The 21,307-nt window shown below is 48.5% G+C and overlaps 1 protein-coding gene across 1 annotated transcript in view; it reads left to right on the forward strand.

Annotated features, from left to right (window-relative positions):
- CALN1 (calneuron 1) overlaps window positions 1–21,307 on the forward strand; it is a 104,636-nt gene that overhangs the window by 42,609 nt on the left and 40,720 nt on the right. The window contains exon 3 of the mRNA XM_030462456.1: window positions 11,466–11,578. Within this exon, the coding sequence (XP_030318316.1) occupies window positions 11,466–11,578 (113 nt within the window). The remainder of the gene's footprint in view (window positions 1–11,465; window positions 11,579–21,307) is intronic.

Below are 21,307 nucleotides of genomic sequence, written 5' to 3' on the forward strand. Positions count from 1 at the left end.
AAATATCCAAACCCAGAGGTGGCTACCAAACATTCCCACCAGGCTCACCACATGCTTGCCCATGGCATTGGATTTTTTTTTTATTATTTTTTTTTAGCCCAAACAGCTGAGGAGAGTTTGGGCCACTGGGGCAGAAGATGTTTTGTTCCTGTGCTGAGGCAGGAGATGAGTGGTGAGAACTGGGGGTGGCACATGGGAGGGCTTCAGCCTTGGCCATTCCTTGTCCTGAGGCCACTCCAGGCTCTCAGAATGGCTCTGCTGATGCACTGATTGCCAGGGAGTTCCTAATTCTCACTGGTCTACTCTGAGGGAAAGCATCAGAGGCTGGAATATCCACCGTAACTCCTACAGTGTAAAGCCTTCTCCACCTTTTCTTCCAGGTCTCGTTGCTGCTCTGCAAGGTGTGCTTCAGCTGGGGGAGCACAGCTGCTACAGAGGGAAATGGGAGAGTGGGTGTAAAAAAACTGAATTAGGCAGAAAAATGAGAATCTGCTTGGAATATTTCAAGGCCTCAAGAGAAATCTTATAAATCATCAGAAACACCCTTTTATGAGCTACCTACTGGAAGCTGCTGTGGCATCTCTGTGATGGGGGATGTGAAAGCACCAAAAGAAAAGAGGAGGAAAAGGGATTTGTGGTGCAAAAAAAAAAGCCTCTTTGGGGGAAGGGAGGGGAGGAACAGGGGTTCTGTCACATGTCAGAGCATGAGATTCACATTAGTCCAAATCTTTGCTTACATCTCAGAAGAAGTGGTGCATGACTGTGCCAGCAGAAGGTTGCTCAGGATTGCTGGGCATCTCTCCAATGTGCTGTATGTGCCCTATGGGGACAGATTGTTTGCTTTGGGTCTGGAAATAGAGGTCAAATCTTACCTTAGTTTATACCCTTGATTTCCTTCATTCTTTGCCATAATTAGCTATTGCATTAACATAAACACTGCAGCCTGGGAGAGGTGCATACATTTCTGTCTGCAATCTGGAGGATGACCTGAAACATTCTGCCAGTATATGGAAAGGAAAAATATTTTATATATTTATGTGCTGGAAAAGAAATTATTTGTAAATTCTTCCAGTTGGCAGTAATGCTAATAAAAATGCAGAGAAATGGCACATTAAATGTGTTGCCTTATCTGGGATGCCTAGTCTTGAAGCAGACTTTTGCAATAAAATAGATAAATGTGTGACTTAAGTGTCAAACTGTTTCGTTACAACAGAAGACACTTTTATCTGAGGAATAAAATAAGCACTCAGTGTACTAATTAGAGGAGCAGCTGCTTTCCAGTATCCTGGAAAAATAACTTCAGGCTAACACAAGTAGGGGGAAAAAAAACCCCAGTGTGTCAAATTGTTTATTATAGTACAAATAGGAAATACTTTGATCAAGCGAAAGATGAGCTGGTTTCTTCAGCATACAAGTGAAATACCTGTTACCTTTTTGTGCGTTCTGTGATGCATCAGCAGGAGTAGTAAAAATACAGCCATGACATCCCCATGAGCAATCAAAACCAGTGGAAAGAAATCCCAGTTTGAAATTCTGCATATCCCCAAGCTGCTTTGCAGTGGAGCAAGGGATAAAAGAGGGAGGGAAAAAAACATCAAAAACCACAAAACAAACAAACAAAACAAAAAAACCCCAAGTAAGCTCTTCGCAGGGACTCTGGCAAAAAGGGTTTTGAAGGTCTGCATCTCTTCCAGGTGGCACTTGAGAGGTTCATCCAGCTCTGGGCAGCCCCATGGTAGAGTTGTTGTTGTCTTCTTGTGCTCTGGAGGCAGAAGTTGTGCAGTGAGGCAGACACACACCTCAGGGCTGCATTTGGGAAGGGAATCATGGAATGGTTGGGGTCAGAAGGGACCTTAAAGATCAAGACCCAAACTCCCTTGCATGGGTTAAGCCATAGTGCCATGACATGGCTTTAAGGGATGGTGCACACTGGCTCTCTAAAGTCACTTCTCCAAACTCCTGTCCTGCTGGTGGATGAGGATTTGTGTGCAGATATTGCTTTGGTTTGCTTGCACTTCCTGCCCCAGCCAGGAAAGGGACATGGACTTTGGGTGCTCCATTGGCTGGAGCCCATGTGCTGTGTCCCAGAGATGGGGAAAACTCAAGGACCTGGCCTGGGGGATCTGGAGAGAGAATAAGGAGGTTTCTCAGGTGGCTTGCAGAAGGTGAGTTCCTTGCTCTGAGAGGCTGTGTGGCCAAATGTTTGCTTGTGCTGCACTGGGTGACAACAGGGACATCCACCTGTTAAAAACAGTTTATCTCTTTTTTGTTTTCTTCTCTCCCTCTCTTCTTATTCCCTCCCCTCTTCCAACTTCACTACCATGAATAATTCCTTGTGTTTCAACATTTCAACATGAAACTGTGTAAAATAGTCCAGGCTGCTGGAGGCACACCAGAAATCATTGCTGTGTTCTAAATGGAGAGTTAATGGGAAAAGCCTGGACAGGTTGTTGCAGACTTTGGATTTGTCCTCTGGACTCAAAAGAATTTTATCTGTGAGAAATGCCTGCAGTGTTTCAGCCTCCTTGTCCTCTACAGTGTGTTGCTGAGCTAAGAAACTTGGTCGGTGAGATGGCTTTGATGAGACTTGTCTGTATTTATAGAGGCCACTTCCTCCATGTCTGCTCTGATTTGTAAAATGGAGATGATCATATTATGTGTTCTCACTGCAGAGAGTGAGGAGGAATTCTCATTGCTGGTGGTGCAGCTGGTCAGATTTGCAGCTGAGTACAAAAAGCTTCATAAATGATATCAAATTCTGTCTTCGATGCAGTGCTTGGATGGTTGAGTGCTTCTGGGTTAAATAGACAGGACCAGGGGAATGACAGAATTACAAATCCCTCCCTGAGCCCAGCCCCTCCTGTGCTCCCAGATGGCAGAATCATCAGTATAGCCCAGCACTGAGCACTGAGCTGGCTCCTCTGGATGTGCCCTGTGATTTGGCTGCATTGTCTTTAATTTTATTTGTTCCTTAAGATGCAAAATTCCTGGTGTTATGATTTTGGTTTCACAGAACATGTATGCCCCAGGGAACACACATATCCACAGAATCACAGAATCAACCTTTTAAGGTTGGAAGGGACCTTAAAGCTCACCCAGTCAATCCCTGCCATGGTCAGGGACACCTCCCACAGCCCAGGGTGCTCCAAGCCCCATCCAACCTTCAACACTGCCAGGGATGAGGCAGCCACAGCTTCTCTGGGAAACCTGGGACAGGGGCTCAGCACCCTCACAACAAACAATTTCTTCCTTATATCCAATTGCAATCTCCTCTCTTGCAGCTTAAAGCCCTTCCCCCTCATCCCATCCCTCCAGGCCCTTGTCCCAAGTCCCTCCCCAGCTTTCCTGGAGCCCCTTCAGGCACTGGAAGGTGCTCTAAGGTCTCCCCATTGAAGCCTTCTCTTCTCCAAGCTGTACAACCACATCTCTCTCAGCCTGGCTCCAGAGCTGCTCCAGCCCTTGGATCATCCTTATGGCTTCCTCTGGACTTGCTCCAACAGCTCCATATTCCTCTGGTTTCATGAACCTATGACTTTTTGGCCACCTAAAATCTGTGTTGAACTCTCTGATAGCAGCCCTGATGCATGCAGAGCTCTGGAGAGCAAAAATAATTGAAGTCATGGGGAGTTGGGATGGGATTGTGCTCCTTTTTTATCCGTTTAACAAAAGGATCAAGTGGTTACAACTTACAAGAACTCTGCAAATGTCTGCAAAACAACCCCTCTTGTACCCTAAAGGTGCCAAGGGACTCTGGGGAAAAGGCACAAGGGGCAGAGGGGATGGTGGGGACCTGCTCAGCCAAGCTGGAGCAATCTGGTGCTGGTGCTTGCAGCAGTAACTGGAGCATCCTGTGGCTTCCCAAGGCTGGTATGAAGCTGACAGACTGCTGGGCAGGGGTCTGATGGATTTATTTTATTGTTTCTTTACTGCAGTCTCTGGTTTTGTTAGATTTTATTTCTAGCCAAGCCCTGCCAAGCATCCTGCTTGCTTTAGTGCTGTGGTGGAGCATGGGACATGTCAGAGCAGCAGAGTCTGAGTCCTCTTCAATCACTGCCTCGTGTTTGGCTCCTGGACAGGGTCCCCTTGGGCAAACATGGGGAGTTAATAGATTTTTATTTTTTTTAATGGGGAAGCAAACACAAGTCATCTGCAGCTGTTTCCTCTGCTTTGTGAGATGAGCCAAGGGGCTGTCAAACTGAGTAACTCTCAAGGTCCTTCTCTTGGTGGCATGGTGGATACACCCCCAGCTCTGTCTTCCTGGACTCTGCTTGGGCTTTTCAGACCCCATGGAAATTTCCTTCCCCAGGAGCTGTACAATTTGCTCATTTTCTGTGTGCTGTTGTCACCAAAGCAGAGTCCACCAAAAGCTCCACACAGCCCCTCCCAAACCTGCAGGACATGGAGGTGCCCTGGAGGTACAGAGTGGGCTCCAGTGCAGATGTTTCACTTCTTTCCTCAGCTCCAGTGAAGTTTGTCCTTCCCAAAGAAGTCATTACAGCTGTAGGATGTAGGGCAGAGCTGAGGACCAAAGGGGCTGCTGGACATGTCCCTGCTGTTCCCAAAGAGTAAGAGAAATGAGAAATTGCATTTTTGTACCTATACATCTTGAGAAAGGGTATGGGACACCCCCTCCCAGTGGAGCCTAAACAGAACTTTTTGTAACCTAAACATTCTTGGTATCATCTTTCTCCATCCTAAGGACAGGCTGCATGTCCCATGCCTGTGGATCACAGGACTGGCACCCAGCTGTGCCTTCCTGTCGGTGTTTGGCAAGGTGATGCTTTGTGCCTCAGTTTCTCCACTGCAGAAAAGGCTGTGTCAGCATTGTAGTGGAGCTTTCTCTCTCCTTTTTGGCCAATTTCAGGGATACCTTGAACTAAAACCGTTTTCAAAGTCAGAAGTTTTGTGAAAGGCTTTCCCTGGTTCTCACTGATGGAAGGGACTGAGGCTGTAATTAGGTGGAAAGTCTCTGGGTGGTGCTGGGGAAAGGGCCAGGCTGTTCTCCTCTGCCCTTAACATCTCTGAAACCAAAATACTTGTCTGGGAAATATCCTGTGGCTGGAGCTTTGCTATGCTCATCTTCTGCATCATTTCAGGACCCAGGCTGGGTTGTTACTGTCCAGGTCACAGCAGGGCACACACAGTTACACAGAGAGGGACAGAGTCATTGCAGGTCCCTATTAAGAGAATAAAAATAAACAGGAGTGTGGTGCATGTGCCTGGGATTTGAGCTGCGAAAGACTGGCTCATTATCTTAAAATGTATCCCCTGGCTGCACTCTGGAGATCAAACTTGAGGAAAAAGAAAAAAACAAAACATAAAGAGTGATCAGGGCAGATCCTCATCCCCCGCTAGATGTGTGCATTGGGTTGGTGCCTTGGCAAGAAACTTCTAAAGAGGAGAAACAACCCAATGGTCCTGAGTCTGGCCAAGGAAAAGATTTCTTTAGGAAGCAGTCAGGCCTGCAGGCTCCCAGCTTAATGCACAAGGCTCTGGGAACCAAGTGTAGTCTCTGCCCTGCCTTGGGCATAGGTGATGCGCTCCAGGCACATTTTCCCCTTCTCTTTTTCTTTCCCTCTCCTGCTCTGGCTTTCTCCATTCCAATGGATATTTAATTAGCTGCTCAGATGGGAGACTTTTGGACAGACACTGGTTGACAGCAGGCTGAGGGTTGGGGCTGTCCCATGGGATGGAGGGCAAGCTGGGTTGATGCTGCTGCTCCTCTGAGCATTTAATTAATTCTCTGAAGCTGGAGAGCTCTGTCAGGAGTTTGCTGCTATGTGGGACATGGGATTTACTGCCCCAGCTCATCCCAATCCCTGTCTCCTCCCCCAGGTCTCGTTTGGTTTGGGGGTTACCAGCTGCCTTCTCCCTGTTCAGCACATCCATTGTGGGCAAACTGAGGGTGGATCCTGTGGGACCAGGACCCCTGTACTAGGGGAAGGGCAGGATGGGGCTTGGGCCCCAGGGATGCATCTTGGGTGTAAGGGTGCAGTGGTTTTGTGCTGCAGTGCCCTCCTTGGTGCCCCAACCAGGTGACTGCAGAGCTCTGCCTGCCTCCAGTGTTTGTGTAGATCCTGCTGAACATCCTCTGGCAAATGCAACCTTCCTCCCTTCTTCTCCTCTTCATCAAAGCCATGGGGACAGAGGGAAGACAAACCAGGGAAGCACAACACCTCTGGCAAGAGGCAGTGATTGGACCTGGAAACCTCCTTGGCATGGGGATACAGAGGCACAACCTGATGAGGAATAAACTGGAGCTGAAGGCAAGTAGCTTAGGAAAGCAAATCCCCCTCCAGAAGTACTGGGGGTTTTTGCAGCTCTCCCCAGCATACAAGCCCAACCTGGAGTTTGCCCCCTGGAAGTGCAGTGGTAGTTTTACAGGCTCCTCTATGTCATTAGCACTTTTCCTTTTCCCACATCCCATTGGTTTATTTAGTAGAGCTAATGGCATTTTTAAGAGGTGCAGACACCCCTTCCTCAGGACTGTCACATCCAAATAAAATTTTCTTGGGCTGCAGTGGCTGGGAGAGCTGGAAAACCTCCCGGGTTCTTTTTTTCCTGTTCTTTGCCACCCTTGCCCTGCTGTGCTTGGCATAAGTGGGTGCTGAGGATGAGGTGGGACCTGGTGTTTCCCCACTGCAGCTCCACAGTGGTGGCCAAGCTGAGACCCCAAGGTCTTTCAGCAGCCAGGGAGTGATCAGTGAGGTTGTGATTTTAGCAGGTCCAGGATACCACACCACACGTGTGGTCTTTGGACACAAAAATGTTCCCAGAGAACTCAAAAATATTTTTAGATTCCTTCAGCATCCCTTTTCCATGATGGAGCAGTTAGTCAGGCTCCCACAGTTTGTCCTGGAGCTGTTGACAGTGCATCTCGTTGTTCTTCCTTTTTATTATCACATTTGCCTGTGGTTTTTTCTGTCAGAACTGAGACAGCTTCTTGCAAGGACTGATTCTTTGTGGGTATCTGGAAGCACTTAGTACCCAGCAGATGTTAATGAAATAGTAATGATAAGCAGATCTGATTTTGTCTCTGATGATGTGGCCAGCAAAAGACTGAGCCACAGCTTTAGTCAGGCAAGGTTTAGCCACATGATTGCCAACCCGTTTCTGACTCTGTGACACCAGTGCCAGGATGAAGAGGAAGGAAGATGATAGGGCACATAAAGAAATAAATGCTTTTGGTGATTTAAATCCTAGGGTTAAGCTAAGCTCTGGTGGTCTGCCAAGATCACTCACTCAAGCAGTGGCCTTCCCTTGGCTGGTATAGCTCAGGGATGGGGTGGCATCTGGATAGCATCCTGCCCAGAACCCCTCTGGTCCCACCTTGTCACCTGATGGTCCTCTGCTGTCCCACCTCCCCATATCACCTTGCCCTCCCAGTCTGTAAAGAAGTTATTGCAAGGTGTGAGCTCTCTCATCAGTCAGGGGCTTCAGCACGGGTCAGGTTTCTAAACCTCAGGTGCCTTTTAGATCTGGTGGGAGCAAGGAGAGGAGCAGAGCCACAGCCAGAGGGCACAACCTTCTGCATCCTGGATGGGGCTTTTCCCCTGCTCGTGCCCAGCCCCTCCTGTTGAGGTTCAGCTTGATGAGTTCTTGCTGAAGGAGCTTATGTGAGTTTGGGTGCAGAGTATGGGGGGTGGATGTGAGCACCACACACAGGAATTGGGACTGAGAGGGGTTGGGGCTGTGTGACCACGACTGATGGTCAGGTTGTTGGGGGTGCTGGATGGGGCAAGGGAAGGGGAGATCAGTGCAGACAGCACATGCTGCAGCCTGGAGTTTCCCTTTCTTTTTTCCATCCTATAAAACCCAGCTAAAAGTTCCTTTCTGAATAAGCAGCACACTGCTTGCTCTGGGGTGAGGAGCACATCTGTGGGGACAGCAAAGCCCTTTGGGGTGTGCATGGTGCTTAGTGGGTCTCCAGAGCAGATCCTTGAGCAGATGCTTAATGAGTTCATCACTCATTAAATTGTAGAGCATCGTGTGTGTGTCTATGGCTGGGAAGAGGAGGGAGAGGAGGAAGGCATCTGTTGCCTCTACCCCACTCAAATTTTAAGCTTACTGCTCCCAGGAGCTGATGGGTGACCTGGGTGCTTGAAGATCCTACAGATAATGTGGGTGTTGGGCATTGCCTAGTTATGCCATGGTTGTAGCAAGAAACTCTGTGAATTTACACCTGGCAACAACTCAGAGTTTGCACTGGGTGGGTCTTGGAACCTCTGTGCTGGTTTTTGTCATCTTTCTCTGCTGGCTGTTGAATACCATAAAATGAATTTTCAACCGAAATAATGAGTACTCTTTCTTGATGTTATGATGCTACGGTCTCCTGAGATCCTGATGGCAGGAAGGTTTGCTTTCTATTGTGTAAAATGGATCTTAAAGGGATATTTCTACCAGACAAAAAAATTTTTGGGATGTAGTTTCCTTGCTTGTTACCAGTTTTAATTGAAAAAGCAGTCAATGAGGGGATAATGCATTTTGCAGTGGCATCTTTCTGCTGAGGTTGTGGAAAATGCTATCACTAGGCTGATAATTAAACCCTGTGGAGCTGTGATCCCTGGCAAAGGCACGAGCAAGGGTTTGCCCAAAGTCTTGTTGAGTCAGACACAGAGTTCAGGAGCCCTGGATCCTGCTTTCTCATGAGTCATGTGTCAGGATAATTCCTGCCTCTCCTCTGGGGATGAAATGACATTGTAGAAGACACATGTGGAGTTTCTCATATTTTGGGGTCACAAATGTACAGACCAAAAGCAGGCATGGGCAGCTGCCAGATTCTCTTTAAAATGCAAATTGTTTTCTTGCAAATCTGGCAATTTCTTCAACCCTGCATCACAGTGTATGTTTTTTTCCTGCCTTTCCCTTGAAGTGCTGCACTGCCTTGTAAATCACTCAAATCCTCTCTCACCTGGCATTGCCTTCCCCAACAGGATCCAGCCTGCTGTCACTGACACAATCTGACTTCATGTCCGCAGCTGGTGCCTCCCGTGGGGAAGCAGAAGTCAGACATTTGCTCATAGACCATAAATGTTTTAAAGAATAATGAACACCCCTTTCCTTTTCTGCTTCATAAGCTGTCCCAGAGATGGTCTCCATCCTGCAAGTGCTCAGCCCACTCCAGCCTTTCAGAGCCCTCCAGATGAGCCCTGGATGTCTGAGCAACTCCAGCAGCTCAGTGAGGGCTTCTCCCACATTCCAGGATTCATAACAAGGAATCAAAATTTTGGTTTTCCCCCTCTGCTGGGCACTGCTGAGGCTGCAGCTCCAGTCCTGGGGCCCTCACAACCAGAAGGACATTGAGGGGTTGGAGTGTGTCCAGAGAAGGGAATGGAGCTGGGGAAGGGTCTGGAGCACAAGTCTGCCCAGGAGCAGCTGAGGGCCCTGGGGGTGTTGGAGCAGAGGAGGCTGAGGGGAGACCTTCTGGCTCTCTGCAACCCCCTGAGAGGAGGTTGGAGCCAGGGGGGGTCGGGCTCTGCTCCCAAGGAACAAGGGATGGGACAAGAGGAACTTTTGGCACAACTCAAGTTGTGCCAGGGGAGGTTTAGGTTGGAGCTGGGGAAGAATTTCTGCCTGGAAAGGGTTGTCAGGGCCTGGCCCAGGCTGCCCAGGGCAGGGCTGGAGTCCCCATCATCCCTGGAGGGGTTTGAGAGCCCTGGAGATGTGGGGATGAGGGACATGGGGTGGGGGTGGCCTGGGCAGGGATGGGGGAAGGGTTGGACCTGATGAGCTGAAAGGGCCTTTCCAACCAAACCAATTGGATGATTCTATGGTTCCCTCCTGGGTTTCCTCTCAGCCCCCATCAGTGGCTCACCTCCAGGATATTCACTCTTGTCTTCATAAAATTCCAGGCTGAGCTTCGTGAAGAGGGATCACTCTTCTGGCAAATGAGCCATTTTGTCTCTGTTTATTTTCACATTGTGTTTCTGCAAAGATAAGGGCAGGGAGAGCTCTCAGCCTGTGCTGGATGTGCTCAGATCAAGCATTGGCAGCACAATACAAGAGACAGGCAGCTGTGGCAGGCAGCACACGTGGGAGAGCCATCCCGTGGGGCTGCTGCAGGCAATAGTGACATTTTAATAGTAGCCCTTGCATTGATCTGCTTTAGTCTGCTGGGTTTAGACACTTCTTACACCTAATGGTTTAGCAACAGCAGGTACATGGTGAGGGGACTGCAGTCAGTTCCAGCTGAATTTGAACAGAAAGCAACCAAAAGTCTCCCTGTTCACAGAATCACAGAATCATCCGGGTTGGAAGGGACCTCTGGGAGCATCACATTGCTGATTCCCTTTCCAGACCTGAAGGAGGGCTCATGCATCCACCCACCCAGATCCATAGAACGTGTAGAAGGACAAAAACCAGGGACTAAGAGCCACAGGGAGATGGATGCAGACACTGAACAGCCTCATGCAGGGAAGGGGGTGGGTGTGAGATCCTCTGGCAGGCAGGAATTTCCTCCTTTTTGCTGTCTTCACTAAGCATGGCAGAAGTTCTCTGAGGGAAAAGCAATATTTGGTGTGATGCTGGGGTGGACTTCAGGGGGTCCCACGCCTCATTTGCAGAACACACAATGTGCTGGAGGGGCCGGAGGCTGCAGAGGCTCAGGTTGTAAATGTGGGGAGCAATCTCCCTGCTAATGGCCCTGGAGCTGTGTCTACACTGCCTGCTCTGCATGCCAAGCACACGGGGTGCTGCAGGGATGGATGCCAATGGAAAGCTGAAATGAAATGCCTGCTGGGTTCACACTAGTCTGGATCTTCCTAATATTCCTCTTCCTTTGCATGTATTCCCTTCCTCTGGAGGAGGGGTTTGGTCCCAGAAAAGCTTTGCAGAGCTGTGGCTGTTTGGTGGCTCTGCAGAGGGGAAAAGCCCCAGCCATGCTGATGGCTGCTGTCCTTCTGTTAAGGACAAGAGGTGATGGCTTTAAACTGGGAGAGGGGAGATTTAGACTGGATATCAGGAAGAAATTGTTTGGGGTGAGGGTGCTGAGCCCCTGTCCCAGGTTTCCCAGAGAAGCTGTGGCTGCCCCATCCCTGGCAGTGTTGAAGGTTGGATGGGGCTTGGAGCACCCTGGGCTGTGGGAGGGGTCCCTGACCATGGCAGGGGGTTAGGACTGGATCATTTTTGAGGTGCCTTCCAACCCAAACCAGTCTGGGATTCAATGAAAATAGGTTTGTTGGAAAGTGACTTCCCTGCAAGCTCTCTGAGGCTGGGGAACCAACCATCCATTCATCTCTGTGCATCACCTGCTCCTGTCTCCAGGAGTCATTCCAGGGTCAGTCCAGGTCAGTCCAGCCAACCTTGGGCCAATAGTTGGAGTAAGAACAGATTTGGGTTTTTGGGCACCGTGGAGCTGATGCAGGAGGTGCCAGAGTGCATGGTGTGTCCATGATGTGCAGCAGGTGCAGTGGTTTGTGGCACTTCAGTGAAAACCTGAAAACCTCCATCATTTTCTTCCATTCCAGGGGATGGCCAGGTGGATTTTGATGAATTTATGACTATTCTGGGACCTAAGCTGGTATCATCAGAAGGCAGAGATGGCTTCCTGGGAAACACAATAGACAGCATATTCTGGCAGGTAAGTGGTCTTGTTTTTAAATACAACTTTAACCAACTATCAGTAACTTCCAGAGCTGATCTGTTGAGGAGCACAAGGTGTTTTGCAAAGCATGGATGATGGTGTAAGGGCTATTGGGGTCTCTCTTGCTGTCAGAGGTGTAAGATGATCCCATTAGGAATCTGCTCTGATCTCAACCCTGTGCTGGAAGCATTTTGCATTTCGTTTTTGGAAGAGAAAAATATTTCTCTCAATGAAGCTTTTGAGTTAGGAGCCTTGAACCTGTCTGTCTGCTGTCTGCTGAGTGTCCCTTGGCTGTGGCAGAAGGATGCTCCCAGCACAGTGAGATGTGCCATGGAGGTCACCTCTGATGGGTGCTTCTGTGGGTAACTGGAGTCAGGGTGATCTTAGTGACATTGTGCCAGTTCTGCCCATGGTGATGCCCTGGGATGGTTTGGTCCTACTGGTTTTTGGGCACTGCTGAGGAGGAAGTTCTGGCAGTGGCAGCTGCCTCATGTCATGTAGTTTGATATTAAACAGTGTTAGACCTTCCTGGGAAAGCAGGGAGAGTCCAGACTGTTGTGGTGAGGATTAAAAATCTCCTGAAACAGAGTTCTGCATGCTGCTTGCCAATGGATTAAATGTGTGGCTTCCTGTGAGATTACTGCTTGTCTCACTGATCATCCAGCAGCCCTCCCTTGCCAATAAACTTTGCCTCTTGCCAAGTTTATATGAATCAAAAAGAGTCAAACCTGTATGTAAGCATTTCTGCCTTCTTTTACTGCCCTCCAGCTCTGTCCAGACTGGATTGGAGTTGTGTAAAAGTCGTGTAAAAGTCTTCTAAAAACTTGTTCTTGGCCTCCTGGTATATGATGGAAATAATCCTGGAAATCCTGGTCTGGGTTTTGGATGTCAAAACAAAAGAGTTTGGCATTGGTGAGACCACAGAGGTTTCTAATGTGTCTGGGAGGGGGATGCAAGAGCTGAATTACCCCCATGAAGGGCAGGACTGGGACAGTCACAAATGTTCTGTTGCCTCCATTGCTCCTTGCAAACCTCATCAATGTGGGGAGCTCTCCTTGGAGCCTTCCCCCTGTGGTGGCCTCAGTGGAGACATCCAAGGAGCAAAACTGGAAAATGAGGTTGATGGGACAGCAGATAAAGTTGGAGTCCTCCCTAAAATTCACCTCAGGGGTTAACTTGCTGCCATTTCATGATTTTTCAGCCCGTATAAATGTTTTTTAGAGGCTTTGCTCAGAGGAGGGAAGGATGTGTCCTGGATCCCCTCCCACCAAGGCTCCTGTGCCCCCACAGCTGTGGTGGGATGGGTGGAAAGAGAGCAGAGACCTCAGGCAAAGAGCCCCAGGGAAGGGACAGCAGAGCTTTGACTGACTTGTCCAAGTGCTCCAGGGCCTCAGGAAAAAAACAAAACAAAACAAAAACCCAAAAAATGTTCTTTTACTTGAAAGGATAAAAAAATACATCTCTACATAGCAGTTCTCTGGATCTGAAAGTCTTTGAAGAGAAGACTTCATCTCACATTTCTTTTCTCCTTGGTTAGAAGAGCTCAGGAAGAATGCAGTTGTCTCACTACTTATTCCTAAAAGAAAGCAAGGATGGAGCCACATAGAGAAATGCCATTCAGGGAACAGATTCTCTTTGTCCATTCTCACCTAGCTTCACCCAAGCAGGGCCATGTCACCTCATCTTTTAGCAAAGCATTTGTGCCTCTCCTGTAGGATTATGCCTGAATTGAAACAGAACCCTTGTTGGAATCAGACCTGGCTGTGTTTCCCACATCCCCCTGGCCTGAAGTTTTCACATTTGCTGGAAGGGGGTGGTGGGGAGAGGGGGATGAGTTTGGGTTCCTGACAGAGCACTTCAGCCTGCAGCCATCCCCAGGGAATGGTTTTTAAGGAGGAGAGAGAGCCCCAGAGCCTGTGGTAGTGACTGGTGCCTGTTGACAGAGGCAGAAAGGGTGGGACACGATGGGACAACTGTGCCTTGGTGTCAGTAATGCCACCAAGAATCCTCTCCTCAAAGGGGCAGGCAGCAGAATCAGAGAATGGTAGAGGTTGGAAGGGGCCTCTGGAGATCACCCAGTCCAACCCCTGGCCCACCAGGATCCCCCAGGGAGGACACACAGGAACACATCCAGGGGGCTTTGGAAAGGCTCCAGAGGAGACTCCACAACCTCTCTGGGCAGCCTGGGCCAGGGCTCCCTCACTGTGAAGGAGTTTCTCCTCATGTTGAGGTGGAACTTCCAATGTTCAAAATCATCTTGAAGAGGCTCTTGGATCAGTCCTGGGGAAGAAGCATCCAGAAAGGGCCCTCCCCTCTTCCATCCCAGCAGCTTCCCTCCAGCTGTCCCAGTTTTGGTTCTCAGGTTATTTCTGCCCAGGGTCTCACGTTCTGTACTGTGACACTTCTGTGCAGAATCTGCTCCAAGTGGGCCTTGATAATGCTTTAAGGGATGGAACAGCAGAGTTAAAAAAAAAACAAAACAAAACAGCAGCAGAAGGAGAGAAAAAATCAGAGGAATAGTCAGGGGGCTGGGGATGCATTTGCAGATGAAACTGGGAGTTGGTGGATCCAGAGGGCAGAAGCTGCAGAGGGGAAAGATCTTTAAACAGCAGTGGTGGCTCAGGAGATGGAAGGGGGTAAAAAGAAGTGGAAGAATAGGGAGGAGAGAGAGAGAGAACATCCCTGGAAGACCCAGGCCTGAAGCACCAGGGAAATGGTTCATTTCTCCAGTCATCTGTGCTGTCTGAAGAGTGATGGCCAGCCTGGGAGAAGCAGGATTCAGCTGAGACCTGAGTATTGGCAGGTGTTAGAGACACAGAGTGTCTCTCAGATGTGTTTTCCATCCTTGATTTCCCATGTGGGCTTTGGAATGAGTGGTCTGGGTGTGTGTTTATGGCAGCTGACTCTTTGCTTTCCCAGTGGTGATCAGCTCTGCTCCAGCTGGAGCAGCTCAGTGTGGGCCCTCAAGCAGGGTCAGGAGGTGTTCAGGGGAGAGGGAAAAATCATCTCTGCAAATACTACTTCAGGCCAAGCCAGTGTAGCCAGTGCTGTCAGGAGAGCTGAGGACACATGGACTCTCCTCCACCTCAGAAAGTCTCTCTGCTAGGTGTGATGCAGCCCGCACCAAGCGCTGTTCTGGGAGAACATCCCTGGTGCCTCTGGTTCCAAATGGTTTTTCTCACCCTCATGCCAACTGTGTGCAGATGGGAGTCACATGTACCCATGCACAGACATCTTTAGCTCTCTTAATTATTCTTTCTTAAGCACACAGCTGCCTGGTACCCATCAGTCAGCCCTCAGGATCCTGGTAAGGGGGAGTTTGAAGGCTGGAAGCACCTGATGAAGCCCCATTCTCTGTGGTTTGGAACAGATCTGTTTGCAGTAACAATGCAAACATCCCCTCTGGCTGCTTCCACAGTGCCTGCATTTATTCAAAACAAAATGTAAAGAAAAAAAGAGCATGGATGAAGTTTTTAGGAGAGCCGGGGTGACTGTGGTTTGGGAGCTGATGGGAGGAGTTGAGCACAGGGTTGTTGGACCTCCCATGATCTCTCACAGGGTGTTTGCCCCTTCCCTTTCCATCTTTTTGCCTTTGTATTTTTTAAAAAAGCAGCTTCCCATCACTTGCCTTCCTCTGTCCACCTTCTCAGAGCTGCTCCTGCTGGTGCTCACACTTGATGTCCTCAAATTGGTTCCTCCAGTGGGTCCAGCAGCCTTTTTACAGTGATGCTGTAGCAATTGCATGGTCAGTGATGCTATTTCATCAGTTTTCAGGCATGAAAATTTGTTTTTCCAGAGCTCAGGGACTACATATCTGGTTCTCATTACTCACTGAGGGCTGTGTTGTGTACAAGGGAGTTTGGAGGCATTTCCAGCTCATGGCCTTGTTGGTCTGTACAGCAATTGAGACTGAGAACCTTACAGAAAGGACAAACATCACTACTGGTAGATATTACCTCCTTCTTTTTGGCAAACAGACTCCAAATCTGTCCACTGTACCCTGCTGTTCTGAGCAGGAGAGAGGGATAAAAAAAAGAGAGGAGAAACTGGGATTTCATGTTAATTTACAGCTTCTGCCCAGATGGTTTCTAAGTGCAAGATCTGTTAAATAGTTTGCTCAGGACACAGGGTAAGTGGATCTCCAGTCCCTGGGGGTAAGCAACAGGAACAGAAGCAATAATCATCTCAGATTATAGGCTTTTAATTAAAATGAACCTCTCTGTCTTGGCTAAAATGCTTTTTGAAGTCAGAAAAACTTTGAATGGCCAAACAAGAAAGCTGCAGCTGCATCTGGTGCAGGATGAGTTCTGTACCCCACAGCACTGATGAGATTGTTCGGCGTTGCCAATGTTTTTCATGGTGGTCATTTGAGAGGCAAATCACTGCCTGGCTTTTTTCCCCCTCTTTTTTTTTTTTTTTTTTTTACTGTAGGAGCTGCAGGGAGCATCCTTCCAGCCAGTGCTGAGGCATTGCCTGGACCAGGGCAGCTGGGAACTTTGTCTTGCATGAGAGGCTGGCATGGGTCACCTGCTCAGACATGATGTCCCCATGTTTGTGGGGCACAAAGACGATCAGAGGGCTGCAGTACCTCTGCTACAAAGACAGAGGGACAGTTGGGGATATTCAGCCTGGAGAAGAGAAGGCTGCAATGGGGAGACCTTGGAGCACCTTCCAGTGCCTGAAGAGCTCCAGGAAAGCTGGGGAGGGACTTCTCACCAGGGAGGGTAGTGACTGGACAAGGGATAATGGTTTTAAACTGAAAGAGGGGTGATTTAGGTTTGATATTAGGAAAAAATTCTCCCCCATGGGGGTAGTAAGATATTGGAATAGGTTGTCTTGGGAGGCTGTTGATGCCCCATCCCTGGAAGTGTTGAAGGCCAGGTTGGAGGAGGCTTTGTCCAACCTGGTCTAGTGGGAGATTTCCATTCCAACCTAAACCATACCATGAGTCTGGGATTCTATCCCACCCAGTGTTACTCACTGGTCTGAGAGCCAGCTGGGAAGGTGGGAGAGCAGAGGGACATGGCAGTGGTTTCATCGTCCTGGCACAGCTGCTGATGCTTTAATGAGTTGCTGTGTCCCCCACCTCATTTGTGGTTGTCACTGCAAATACCACAAAATCCCAGGGGAGAGATCTGGGCTCTCATGACCTCATGGTCAATCAAGTAGTGCTTTAATAGAGTCAAACGAAGGAGAAAATGTGTGGGAACTTCGATGGCCCAGGGCACGGAGGAGCCATGGCAGTGCCAAGGAAGCCACACTGGAGCCTAAGTGCTGGCAAAGAGCCTCCAGTGGCACTGGGGTCTCTCTGGAGATGGTTCTGCTTAGAATGGGATTTTTTTCTTTACTTCATCCATTAGATGAACCTAATGCAAATTGTCCCTGTATAGGATCATGGATCATAAAATCGTTTTGATTGGAAAACCACTTCAAGCTCACCAAATCCAACCCTTCCCCCATCTCTGCCCAGTCCACCACTGCCCATGTCCCTCAGCTCCACATCTCCAGGGCTCTGAAACCCCTCCAGACATGGTTTACTTCATCACTTCTCTGGACAGCCTGGGTCAGGGCCTGACAACCCTTTCAGTGAAGAAATTGTTCCCAATCCCCAATCTAAACCTCTCTTGGCACAGCCTCATGAACATGGGAAAGGTTCATGGCTGGGATGGTGGTAGGAAGGCTGCCACATGTAGTGAAATGAGGCAACCAGGTGCCACTAATTGCCAGGTAGTGGGTGTGAGCTTGAGCCCCCCTGGCTTTTATTATTTATTTAAATATACATATATATTATATATATATATATTAATATATATAATAATAAGAATATTTTTATTATTATTTAAAAGGCCCTTTTATTGGCCCCCTGGTCCTGCTCATGTGCAGTGGGGGCTCACCCTAATCAGGCACAGGTGGGCTTGACACAAGCTCACACCCACTACCTGGCAATTAGTGGCACCTGGTTGCCTCATTTCACTATAGCCACATCCCTCTCACCCCTTTGCCATGGGAACAAGGAGCCAGTGGGCAGGAGTGAGCAATAATATCTGACTGGTCTCATTTGATCTGTTTGTGTGAGGGGACCTCATGCTCATCAGTACTCACCTTTCCCTGTAATTAACTCATTTCTTCAAAGTCATCAGAACCAAAGTTAGACCTTAAATTGGAGATGATAAAGTTTTGAAAGTCCTTGAGAACCAGAGGAGAACTGTCATCAAAAGCAGGAGAAAAGCAAGATTTCATTGTCCAACTGTGGTTTGTAGCATCAACTTATTTGTACAAGCTTAGCTGTACATTTAGCCTTCAGCAACACACTACAGCTTTGGTTCAAAGTCTATTTAGAGCAAGTTGTAACCAGAAGCATCCTGCCTGCTGGGTGGCAATGCTTGCCTGCCCTGGCAGGTGCTCATTTGGCTTTGGGGAAATTCTGGAATGCTCACATAGATGAGCTCCATCCAGCTCTTATGGTATGGAAGTGATTTTTTTTTTTTCTGCCCCAGCTTAAATATAAACTCAGTCCATGTCTCTGTGTCTCATTTTTCTGCCTCTGCCTGGTGGCTGTGGTAGGAACTGTGCTGTGGTGGTCTCAATTATTTGCTTAGAAATGTAGGGAGCAATGTCCAGGAGAGGTAACCCTGTGGAATCAGTGTCTGATGTGGATGTGGGTATCTGGGACTTGGGCTGGAGAGGGAGTTTCTTGCTGGCTGTGGACTTCCCAACATTTCTGAGTGGCAGAGTCCATCTCAGGTGCTGGTTTGTTGGGGGAGGAGGGGTCCTTTTCCTTGGAATGCACTTTGATGCATTTGGAAGGTCCCACTGAGGGATGGAGCGGTGGCTGCATGTTGCATGCAGGGACTTCCAGGGGCAACAGCTCTGGCTTCACATCCCTTATCCCTTGCTCTTCCCATGCCATGAAGGATTTTCTTTCAGAGCAAAGGCTTCACCAGACCTCAAATCCACCCAGCACCAGAGCTCAGGATCCATCCTGCCTCTGCTCAGAGCACAGGAGCCTCAGTTCAGGTGCTCACCAGGGGCTTTGGCTTCCTGAGTGCTTTGTGTTCTTGTCACAAAACCATCTCTTCCACTGCTGTCAGGTTCTTGTGGGAAACCTTAACTGACCATAAGGAAATCTGGTTTTCATGGAAAACAGTGTTTGTTTAAAAGAGACTTGGCCTTTTTCTATTTCTTTTTTTCTAAAGAATTTCCCCTTTGAGATAGAAATCTATATAGTGCCCTGCTTCCAAGCCCTGGGTTTCAGTAGAGTAAAAATATTGTGACAATGTCATTAAGGTTTTAAAGAGGAGAATAAAAGGGAAAAACAGAAAAAAGAGAAACAAACTCTGTCTCATAAACAAAAAAAACCCAAAGGTGTTGGCAACTGTTTGCACAAACTAATGTGTTGAGAAAGAAAAAAAAAAAAGACCTTTTATATGAGAGAAAAGCTAGTGAAAGAAACTATTGTCTGGAAAAAAAGGGAAAAAAAAAAAAAGAAAGAGACAGAGCTCTACAAAAAGTGCAAATGGAAGCTGCAAGGGAGCAGTGGGAGGGGGCAGTGGATCCCTTGGACAATGATCCTGTGGTTTGGTCCTGTGAGCCAGATGAGCCCTGGGTGCTGTGGCATCAAGGTGGGACCTCCAGGTCCTGGCTGCCAGGCAATTTCTCCAGCACAGCCTATAACTCACATTTTCCCAGTGTGTATCCAAGTTTTTCAGTGCAGTTTGTTGCAGCCTTACATCTAAAGCCAAAGGAAAGCTGCCTGGTACCATCACGACCAGGTTAGGTTTTATGCTTCTCAGTTGTATCAGCAAAATACCTGGTGTCCCAGCCCTGAGACGGGTGATGGCTGCTGCCAGCAGTAGCTGCTGGAGCATCTTGGTGCCTTTTAAGCTGCAGCAAGAAGGTGGCAGGAGCTGTCAGGTTTCAGGTTGCAGGAGGAGCAGCTGGTGCTGGGAATTGCCTGTGGAAGAGAGGGACATTTCCTTGTGTCCTGCAGCTCTGCCTCTCCCTGCCGTGCCCACCCAACCTTCACCTCTCTTGGTGTTCCTCACCCTGGCACAGGGCACACCTTGCTGTCCCAGGGTGGTGTTCCTGAGAAGCAAAGGGGGTTGGAAATTTTGGTGGCCCTAGCAGAGAGCTCCCCAGTCAACAGACACCTTGGGCTGCCATCAGGATTGAGACATTTCTTTGGCCAGCAGGAGGGAGATGTTTCCTTGACCATCAGGATGGAGACATTTCCTTGGCCAGCAGGAGGGAGATGTTTCCCTGGTCCTCCACATGGAGGATTTTCCTTGGCCATAAGGGTGCAGGTATTTCCCTGCCCACCAGCATGGGGTTGCCTTGGCCATGCTGCAGACACAGCCAGCTCCATCCTGCCCTGCCTCCTGCTCTCCACCAGCCCTGAGGACAGGAGAAGATGGTGACACAGCTGACATGGCTCCTGGTGGCCCTCAGACCATTGCCGTCTGTGCTGCTTTGCCCATGCCAGGAGATGGGACAGTGCCTGGGCTGAACACCTCCCTCCCAAGGTCTGCACCACCTCCTGTCTTGGTTTCTCCAAGAACTCATGTGATGAGTGCTGCACACAGACCTGCTGCACTTCAGTTTGGGTTTTTTTTTTTATTATTTACTGTTTGGACAGAATTTCATGGTCAGATGGGTGATGTGCAGGCACTTAGAGTGTGTTCCTGGGGAACATCACCTCTCCCAGCAAACTCAGTGCCACCACAGCACCTGAGCCAAACAGGTTCTGGGAGCCCCTTGGCCAAGGTCTGACTTCACTTAATACAATTTCCCATGAGAAGCAAACAGGGTTTTATTCAGTGGGTGGGAAGGTGCTGATCTTCAGGAGAAATTCCTTCAGGTTGTTTTTCAAATTGGTCATTCCAATGAGAAACTGTCCATTCCCTGTGTGTTTTCCGTGCTGTTGTTTGGCTGTCTGGGGAGGTTTGGATGTATTGGATGTATTTGGATACATTTCTGTGCAGGCAAAGTTAGAAATCTTAGGCTCTGAGATGCAGGCAGTCTCCAGAGCCCATAGTCTTGACATGTTCTGAAGTGCCACAGAGAAAAATATTTTACTGTTACTACTGTGTGATGCATAACACTATAAAGTGGTAATTAAAACAAATAATTATGTAAACCAATGCTTTTATTCACAGCTAAGAAAATCTATCAGGGTGCACAAGCTTATGGCAGGAGTCCAAGGAAATGTGTGAAAGGCAGGGGAAGTATTCAGTATCAATGTGAGCTTGGTGGGAAGCATTCAGAACTGATTTTTATCTCTTTTTTCATGGAAATGAGTAGTGGTAGCATGTAAGGAAAAGATCTATGTTTGGGAGGAGCCAGGATGATGATGGAATTCTCTCCTGAGCTGCATTCTAATGCTGAACTTTCCTGTGCTGAGCAGAGACACAAAGCTCAGGAGATGACCCAGTGGGGTGCATGGACATGGACGTGGCCCCATCTTTGGAGCACAGTGTGGGAGACATTTGCCTTACCCTGGAGGAGAGATGGGGGTGGGAGGAAGAAAAACAATCATATAAAAATAATTTGCATGCTTTTAATCTCTTTCTAATCTTGCTGGGTGTTTCAATGTCTTTCCCCTGGAAGCTCTCTTGCTCAGGGGATTATTATTGGTACAAGATGGTGTTGTCAATCCATCACCTCCCTCCCCTGCACATGAAGCTCCAATTCCTTCAAACATTTGGGAGTGTCAGAGCAAGGAGAAGA

This window comes from Calypte anna, chromosome 19 (assembly GCF_003957555.1).
Source record: "Calypte anna isolate BGI_N300 chromosome 19, bCalAnn1_v1.p, whole genome shotgun sequence".
In the NCBI taxonomy this organism is placed as follows: Eukaryota; Metazoa; Chordata; class Aves; order Apodiformes; family Trochilidae; genus Calypte; species Calypte anna.